The sequence below is a fragment of the Urocitellus parryii genome, chromosome 4, assembly GCF_045843805.1.
Source record: "Urocitellus parryii isolate mUroPar1 chromosome 4, mUroPar1.hap1, whole genome shotgun sequence".
NCBI classification, from domain to species: domain Eukaryota; kingdom Metazoa; phylum Chordata; class Mammalia; order Rodentia; family Sciuridae; genus Urocitellus; species Urocitellus parryii.
Window position 1 is genome coordinate 183,974,074 of NC_135534.1, and position 9,520 is coordinate 183,983,593.

The 9,520-nt window shown below is 33.6% G+C and overlaps 1 protein-coding gene across 1 annotated transcript; it reads left to right on the forward strand.

The window, feature by feature from the left end:
- Nucleotides 1-6,675: 6,675 nt before the first annotated feature.
- On the forward strand, nt 6,676-7,620 carry LOC113175482 (olfactory receptor 13D1-like). Its single transcript, XM_026379752.1, has one exon. The coding sequence runs from the start codon at nt 6,676-6,678 to the stop codon at nt 7,618-7,620; it is 945 nt and encodes a 314-aa protein (XP_026235537.1).
- The last annotated feature ends 1,900 nt before the right edge of the window (nt 7,621-9,520 follow it).

The window sequence follows — 9,520 nt, forward strand, 5'->3', positions numbered from 1 at the left end:
CATGCTATCAATTATACTTCATACTATATGAAGTATATTCATGAAAATATGCTAAAATTTCAATACTTATGTCTAAAATTATGAATGATTTTCAATTCCATATTTGGGCTTTTCTGAATAATACAATTTTCCTCAATGAATTTCTACTATTTCTAAAATCAGAAAAAAAATTCAAAGAAGAAAAAAAACAATGCTATCAATAAGTAAGACATGATCAGGTCTTTGAGACATTACCCTTAGTATTCTACAATTTGTTACCATAAAGAAGATTTAAAATTTCAACTTTAAATCACTTATGGGATTATAGAGTCTCTTAGAAGAAAAAAAGATGGACTTAAATTGGCTGCCAGAGGCACCAGTAGGCCCCCTGGAAATACTTAGAACCAAGAGGTTAGAGAGTACTTAAGTGGCAGATTGACTTACTACAAACTCCAATTTATGACATCGGTTTGTATTAGACATAAAAGCTTTACTTTGATGTGCCTCCCACTGACCCCAACTACTAGAATTCATCTGGAGCTGTAGGATTCGTATGTATGGATTCTATGGCATGATTATACCTCAAAGATAGCTAAGGTTAAAACAATATGAAGAAGAACAGTCAAGTTTCTTCATTCTTGCCTTCATATTTCAGCATGAAACCATGAAATATCTTCATGAAGAACAAAGAAGAAGATCAGATCACAGTAGGCTTCCACGGAAGAGCCTTGGAAATAATTGAATGGTTTGCATGTTCTAATCAATCCCAGAGTGAGCCTATTGCAAAGATAGAAGGTCCTACAAGTAAGAGTTTAAAGCTTCCTCTGTATTCCTAATGAGAAAGTGATGCATTTTGTATTCACATGATGATGTTAAAGAAAAAAGAAACAGAATAATTTTTAAGACTATGTAAAAAAAAAAAAAGAAAAGAGAGCTTAATTTTAACTCACCCATTACTGTTTATTATCAACCTTTTTTAGGGCTCCTAGGAAGTCATTTATTTAGATAAGCACTAGGGGCCTCCTGCCAGTGATATTTCATATTGTGAAGAACAAAGGCACTTTCTAAACATTAGAAAAACCTGGATTAAGCAAGATGACTGTTGTCATATACTGTTCAAACATTCTATGGGTTAAAATCAGAGAATCTGGGTGAGTTTGTATCCTTTACCAACTACTACTCTTTCTTGTTGATAAACATGCAGAGAAAAAGAGTGAATGCTTCATAATCATTGTTTGCTTTCTTTCCACAAGTGATGCACAATGGCGAGGACCAATCTATGACTGAGATGAATAAAATGTGGAGGACAAAGAACCAAATTTTTACTGCTTTCTGACAGAAAGAAAAGAGAGGTAACAGAAGCCCCAGATCTTTCCACAGGCTTCCTTTTGTCCAACAAGTATCTCTGTGTTTTCTTTGTGTGAGTGTGATACTACAGGATGATTCACAGTACCTCCTATATACACTGCCAAACTTGATCACATTCATGTGTGTGTGTGTGTGTGTGTGTGTGTGTGTGTTATCTGCTCTTTTTAGTTATACATGACAGTATACTCTATTTTGACAGCTTTATACAAACATGAAGTATATCTTATTTTAATTTGGATCCCAATCTTGTGGATGTATACAATGTTGAGATTCTAAATGGTGGATTATGGAATCCTTTTACAATAATTGAGGCTGTGTGAGGCTGTATGCTAATAGTGGGTATCTGTGTGAGATTTACTGGTTTAAATCCTAACACTAAATGGCATCGTTCACCTTTATGATACAAAGCAACAAAAAGTTTCTCTCCAATTTCCTGTCCATTGACTGTTTTTTTTCCTGCGGGGGGTTTTAAAGAAAACTGCTGTGAGAGTTCTGAATGTTCATTCCATTACTCCCTTGCAAGAAAAATTTGGAAACAGTATATTTTTTATTTATAATAATAAAGCACAGGCCAATGAAGAATTATTTGGAAAATATGGAGATTTAAATTGTTAATGCTCCAAGTCCCACTTTCCAGAGAAAACCTAGATAAACACAGTGTAATTTCTTCAGGCAGGTTTTTTTTTTTTTTTTGGTACATAACTTCAATCATTTATATAATTTTGGGAAACTTCCTTTCTCAGGCAATATGTCATGAGCATTGCCCTCCATTGTTTTTAACACTTGTCCAAGACTACAGTTTGCATTGATGATATTACATGTGACTTTATGTCTTTACACTTGTTATACCATGGCCATCAGATGCCAGAATTTCAGTATCTTACAAGAAAATAAATAGCAACTACTAAAGCTTAATATAATTTGAAATATGATAGTATGTACAATGTCATTTATTTTTATTTTCTGACCCAATTGTTGGAAATTTTAGGTAAGAAGTCTGATAATAATAATACATTTTAATGACTTTTAGGAATATATATGCAGCATCTCAACACTTGGAATTTTTAGAATTTATTTTAATGAGTTATATATGATAGCAACAGGATGCAATTCAATTCATATTATACGAACAGAGCTAAGGTTTTCATGTCTCTGATTGAACACAAGAATAGAGTCACACCATTCATGTTTTCATACATATACTTTGGTAATGATGTCCATCTCATTACTTGGAATTTTATTAATCAACAGTTTCAGAGATAATTTTTATCATCTTAATGATTTATTTTCCTAAATCTAGATTACCAAAATGCTGTGTCATGAATGAATGATGTTGTATTCTATATATGTATGCTCTTTGACTAATAGTTAGATGAAAATGTATTTTATTTTTGTAACAATTTCATATATTATATTGACAAATTTTCAGAAATTAATGTGGAATTCCAAGCATTAATAAAAATAATTAACATCACTTTATTGTATAACTGGATGTGCCCTGTATTCTTTGCATATAGAGTCATAAATTGGATTGACCAAAGCTTTATTGGCTCTGACACGTTTGGGTAAAAATGGTATTTTAATTTGATAAAATAATTTGCAATAATTTTTCACATTAAAGTGTTAGATAGCATATAAATGATTTGTTTCTTAAAATCCCAATAGTTATTCTCCGTCCAATGTCTGTTTTGAAAGTCTCATATTGGAGCCCTACTATATGTCACAGTATATACGTACAGTTTGTGTTGAACAAATAAGTAAATGAAGTATGCTATGAGAGCAGGAAGAACAGGGCTGTAAGATAGCACATAGTGTGAGCATTCACCCTAATAACAGGTGGTGAGAAAGTTTCCTAGAAAAGATAAAATCTGAAATGAAAGAAGTCTTTCCAGTTTAAGAAAACAGCATGTACAAAGGCATTAAAAAAAAAAAATTACTGTTTGAGGATGACTAAGAGACATTCAGCATGGTCATTGCAGAGCACTGGAAATGTCACTAGTAGTTTCAGAATTTCTACCTCAAAGGGACCAAAGAATGATTGGAGGTTGGGCCGGAGGTCTTTTAAGCTGTGTTGCATAGACAGCACATTGTTTTCTTTAGACTGTATTCCTCTGTTGGTGTGACATTTATAGGGATCCTGATGAAGATTATTCCAGGGCAAACCTACCCAGTAACTCCTTCCTTGACACCATCATGGGAGAAGTAATACCAGAAGTGAGAAGAGGAAGGAAAATTCAGGGAGTCAAGATAGACATTTTGTGATGGGTTAACTGTTTTTGGCAACATGACTGTTTTTTTTCTCTTATTCATTCTTGATTATTAAAAAAATATGCACCTTTACCTGCAAGTTTTTTGAACAGAGCAAAAAGAAACCACTTTTTCTGCATTCCTTTCTTTCCAAGAACCCCACTCCAGAATACAAATGTTTAGTGCACTTTATTTAACAGTAAATATTGACTACTTTCCCTTCTTTTCTTCTTCTTTCCTCACTGTCCTCCCTCTCTTCTTCCACAAATGTCTTACAACAAATTAAAACCGCTGTCTTAACTCTTTCCTTTGTGGAATAAGTTCATGTGGATAATGTTCATAGAAGGAAAGGAAAGATATAGGAAGAAGAGAATTTTCCAATATACTGATATTGATAGTATCATTTTTTTTAGCCTTACCAAAAAATCACTGTCCAAGTGATACTCTCTAAAAGGAAGATAAATGTGAACGGGAAAAAAAATGAAGATGAAATTATTTTTCCAGTCCTGTGTACCCTTGTAGGAAAACAGCTCTGTCATCTGTGACCAGCCAAGCAGTAAGTCTTTCATCTACATCTTCAAGCTTTTGGGATACAAACAAGCCAAAAGATATGTGTAGTTATCAGTGAGACTGATCAACAATTAGTATTTTCATTCTATCATGACAACCCAGAGAACACAAGCAATAATAGTGATGAGATAAAAGAATAAAAGATGAAATCTTTATATAATAGTTTACACATATTTGAGCATCTTAAAAATAAGTATAAAACTAGTGGAACACAATAAGTTTTTAATGATATAGATTAAAGTTATACGTAGATAAAACTCAGGGCTGGGAATATGGCTCAGTTGGTAGAGTGCTTACCTTGAATGCACAAGGCCCTTGGTTCAATCCCCAGCACCCCCAAAAAATAAAAAATAAAAATAAAAAAATAAGTAGTCAGAACTTCAGAAATTATGAGTTGGGAGGGAAAAGGTAGAAAAGGTCAAACTTTGGCCAAATTATATTGCTATATTGTGCACATGTACAAATGTAACAAATCTCATCATTATGTATGACTATAGTGCACCAATAAAAAATGTGAAAAAAGAAAAGAAAGTTAATTTGTACTGGATAACTCAAAAGGATTCAAAATTCAAAGACGTTAAAAAAAAAAAAAGGCCAAAACTGAAGTATATTTGTTTTTGAGAGGAAAGTCAAAGGCAAAAGATTCCAGGTGTGTGATTGCTAGAGGCAAATAAAATGGTAAGGGTTCTCAGGCCATTATACCTGATTATGCTAATCTTCATAATTGTGAAATTCCTTCCTACATGTGGAAAATTAAGGAGGCTATGATCCATCCTTCAGAGCTTTCTGTCAGAAATAAAACAAACTGTCTTGATTCCTATATAAGTGTAACACATTTTTCTAATAGTTTTCTGTTGCTTAAAATCAATATAGGAATCTGTGACATATAGTCTGCTCTGGTGGTTAAGAGGGCTGACTCTAGAACCATGACTAAAATACTCAATTCTAGTTTAATTATCTATTATATCTGTGGTCTTGTGAAAGTTACTTCAATTTTTGTCTTTGATTGCTCCACATAAAATGGGAGTTTTAAATGGTATCTGTATTACAGAGTTTCCCTGTAATTTAAATCAGTAAACATATTGAGTTACATCAGTGTAATGTGGTTACAACAAAGTGCTCAATAAAAATTGGCCAGTATTAGTTTAGTCACTTACAGAAACTTCATGGCCAAAAATAAAAGTAATTAGGAAGGTCCAGGTATGCATTTCAAAGCATCAAATATTAAAAAATGAAATTTTATATATATATATATATATATATATATATATATATTAATATTAATTTATGAAATGATATGAATATGCCTGGAAAACATGAGGTATGCAAATAAATGGTAGAGAATTTAGATTGACTGGTAATGTGTAAAAGTTAGGAGGAAAGGTAATATTTGGTGACTTAAACTGAAGGAGGATGAATTATAGGCACTAGAAAAATCTTCGTATAGTTTGGTGTAGTGGTGCACACTTGTAGTCCTAGCAGTTCAGGAGGCTGAGGCAGGAGAGTCACAAGTTCAAAGCCAGTCTCAGCATTTAGCAAGGCCCTGTGCAAAATAAAAAATAATAAGGGCTAGGAATGTGGCTCAGTGGTTAACTGCCCTTAGGTTCAATCTCTTGTTACCACCCCTCCAAAAAAAAGAAAGGAAAACATGTGCATAATGACAGCCAGGTCTATTTAGTGACTACAAGTTCCTAGAAACCAAACTCCAATGAGTCTTAGAATATTAACTGATTACATGTCCCACAGATCAGAAAGTATTCATGTTCATCAGTTATGACTCCCAACATCAATCCTCAGTTCTTAAATCAACTTCCTCCTTCTGAGCCAATTGAGTAGACTTAAAAATGGTAGTTTGTGACACTTATGAATATAGAAATATATATTTAATATTGTTATATTTTATTCTATATTTTATTATGCTGTATTCTCACATAGTTTTAGAATGGCATGTTGAAACTGTCTACTGTTCCTGCCACCTAATAGATGTTATCTAATTTAATTCTCACAAAAACCTACCAAAGAATTAATAACATCCCCCACTTTTCTAGCTGAGACGAGGAGCTTAGTTAGTTAAAACACAAAATAGTTAGGTAACTTAAAATGGATCATACTGAAGGTAAGTGGCATGACACAAAAATTTACATGGAACTTTAAATTAGAATGAGCTTTATTAGAATGGTTTTATTTCAAAATATTTGATAATATGAAGATTTTTATGTGTCCAAATTTGAATGTAGTTTGTCCTAAGATTATATCTAATCAGAAGCCTGGCATTTCTCAGCACAATTTCAAATCTATGCTGCTGATGCTAGGTAGTATTACCTATCTTTCAGTGCCTCTTCCTTCATTAGCAAAATCAATATACTATCCCTGCTGTTACTGATTCCAGGACATGTTCTAAAAATTTAAAAAATAATAATAATTGAAGAGAAATGAATAGATATAATACAACAAATATTCAGAATTCCCCAAGTCATGTCCTCATATGAACTTTGTAGATGACAAGGACACATGAAGATGGGAAATTATTCTGCAGTGACTGAATTCCTTCTGGTGGGGCTTTCTCAATACCCAGAACTCCAGAATTTTCTCTTTGTGCTCTGCCTCATCATGTACAAGATTATCCTACTAGGAAACAGTCTCCTCATTATCATCAGCATTCTGGATCCTCGCCTCCATACTCCCATGTACTTCTTTCTTGGAAATCTCTCATTCTTAGACATCTGTTACACATCATCAACTATACCCCCAATGCTTATTATATTTATGTCAGAGAGAAAATCCATCTCCTTTCTTGGATGTGCTCTACAGATGGTTATCTCCCTTGGCTTGGGCTCCACAGAATGTATCCTCCTGGCTGTGATGGCCTATGACAGGTATGTAGCCATCTGCAACCCCCTGAGGTACCCCATCATCATGAACAGGGTGTTATATATACACTTGGCTGTGTGTTCCTGGACTATAGGCTACATGACCTCCTTAGTACAAACAGTCATGACAATGGTGTTGCCTTTCTGTGGTAACAATGTTATTGATCATCTCACCTGTGAGATCCTGGCTCTTCTAAAATTAGTGTGCTCAGATATATCAATGAATGTGCTTATTATGGCAGTAGGAAGTATTATTTTATTGGTGATTCCTCTGCTGTTAATTTCTGTATCCTATATTTTCATTCTCTCTTCCATCCTAAGAATTAATTCTGCTGAGGGGAGAAAAAAAGCCTTTTCTACCTGTTCAGCCCACCTGACTGTGGTGATCTTATTCTATGGGTCAGCCCTTTTTATGTACACAAAACCCAAGTCAAAGAACACCAAAGTATCTGATGAAATCATTGGACTGTCCTATGGAGTGATAACCCCAATGTTGAATCCTATCATCTATAGCCTGAGGAATAAGGAAGTAAAAGAGGCTGTGAAGAAAATTTTGAAAAGATACTTGCATCTAACAAAAATATGAAAGGCCCTGAAACATGTGATTCTCTCAACACAGGATCAGATTAGGTGTTTTATAGTCACAGAAAAAGTCTGCTTATAAGGCCATACATGGGACTCTGTTATTTTCAATATGGAATGCTCATATAAAGCTTCTGAGTATTGTCTTATCTGCATTCCCTGTATGTGCACGTCTCCTCTAATTAGTCCCTATACACCTTTCTATCATATAAATCTTATCCTCTCTGGCCTCTGCTATTTTTCACCCTCATTTTTTACTCTCTCCTATTTCTTCTTTTTGTCCATCCTCTCCTCTCTCCATCATCTATTTCATTTCTCTTCCTCCCTTTTGTCCTCTTAGTCTCCTTTTCAGTCATTTTTAAATGGAACATGTATTGTTTGGGGTATTTATTTATTTATTTATTTTGTCTTGCACAGTCTCTTCTGGTAAACGTATTCTTCTTTGGTGAGCCAACAATCCTCCATTTAAGTTTGTGTGGTTCTAGATAGGGTTGATCCAATCTTTTACAAATAGTGGTAAGCCATGAACATTGGCCTATTCAATTACAAACAAAATCCTTCTTGTCAAAGTCAGCATGGTAAGTGAGAAAATCCAAGAAAATGGAACTAAATCCAAGATTACTGTCTCTTAATGAGAAAAAAGGGGAACACTTCCTGCTAGAGTTGCTAAATAGGTAGAGTATGTGTCTGGAGCCAGTCTTTGCCTTTACATGGAGAAATCCTAAATGAAAGATAAAAGATGTGAGAAGGAGGGGGAGAGGATGTCTGATGCAGTTATTTTAACTTCTTGATTAACCTGTATAGAAAATCAAATTCACAAATGTTCTTTAGGTTATATGAGTAAATAAATTATATTTCTATTAAAAACTAACTTTCAATTGGATTCTTAATTACTTACAATCATATAGTCATAATTAATGTATTCCTTCTCCCCCTCTCCATTCTTATTTTTTTTGTAACTTGAAAGAGTTCATATCTTTATTTTATAAATTAATAAGAAGAAATAGTACATTATTGAACATAGGACCTTGCACATGCTAGGCAAGTGCTCTATCACTGAGCTATATTTATAGACCCCATTCCTCTTTTAATGTACTATTTTAAAATTTCCATTCTTATTTTTGAAGCAGAAATTACAAAGATAGATAATTTAAGAGTCCAGTGTTCTATAGCACTCAGGGGTCCTCCTTTTTCTTTCATTAACCTAAATTATGATCATATGATTTTCTGTTCTGTATGCAAGTAAATACTCTAGTCACCTCCCTGATAATTCCTAAGCAGTGTTTACATTTTCCTACATTCTGGTTTTCATTTTGCCCCAGATTAATATTCTAAACTTTACCACTATTCCTCTAGTAATCTTATATGCCTCTTTGTTTTAAAACTCTCAACAGTACATTTTGCCCAGAAAGAATAGACATAACTCTCCTAAATACCCATATCTAAAGATCACAATATTTTACATCTTTCTTTAGACTGAAAAATAAGATTGATGATACAGCAAGAAAAAGAAAAATATTAAACATCACTGGTTTTGTTATCTCTTAGCCATGCCCAGGGCCCCTCTCACGTCTATTTTCCTCTTTATCATCTTTCCTGATACCAGATGTATAGTGTCTATTCATTTTTAAAAGAACAATACTTACTCACCAGGCAATTGGGCCTTAATGATTTTAAAATATTGAAGTCCAATCTACAAGAAACTTGAATGATGAGTTCTGTTTGAAAATGTATCAAGCTGCACACTCAGGATTTGTCCACTCTCAAAAAAGATCCAATAAAGAAATATATAACCCATTGCCTGCCTCACATTATGAATATTAGGATAATCATCACAGCCCTTCTAAAACTAGGATCTACATGATTCATTCTTAACAAAGGAAGAACCATGATTGAAATATAGC

Coding starts and splice junctions, on each gene's coding strand:
- LOC113175482 (XM_026379752.1), top strand. CDS start 6,676: ATGAAGATGGGAAATTATTCTGCAGTGACTGAATTCCTTCTGGTGGGG.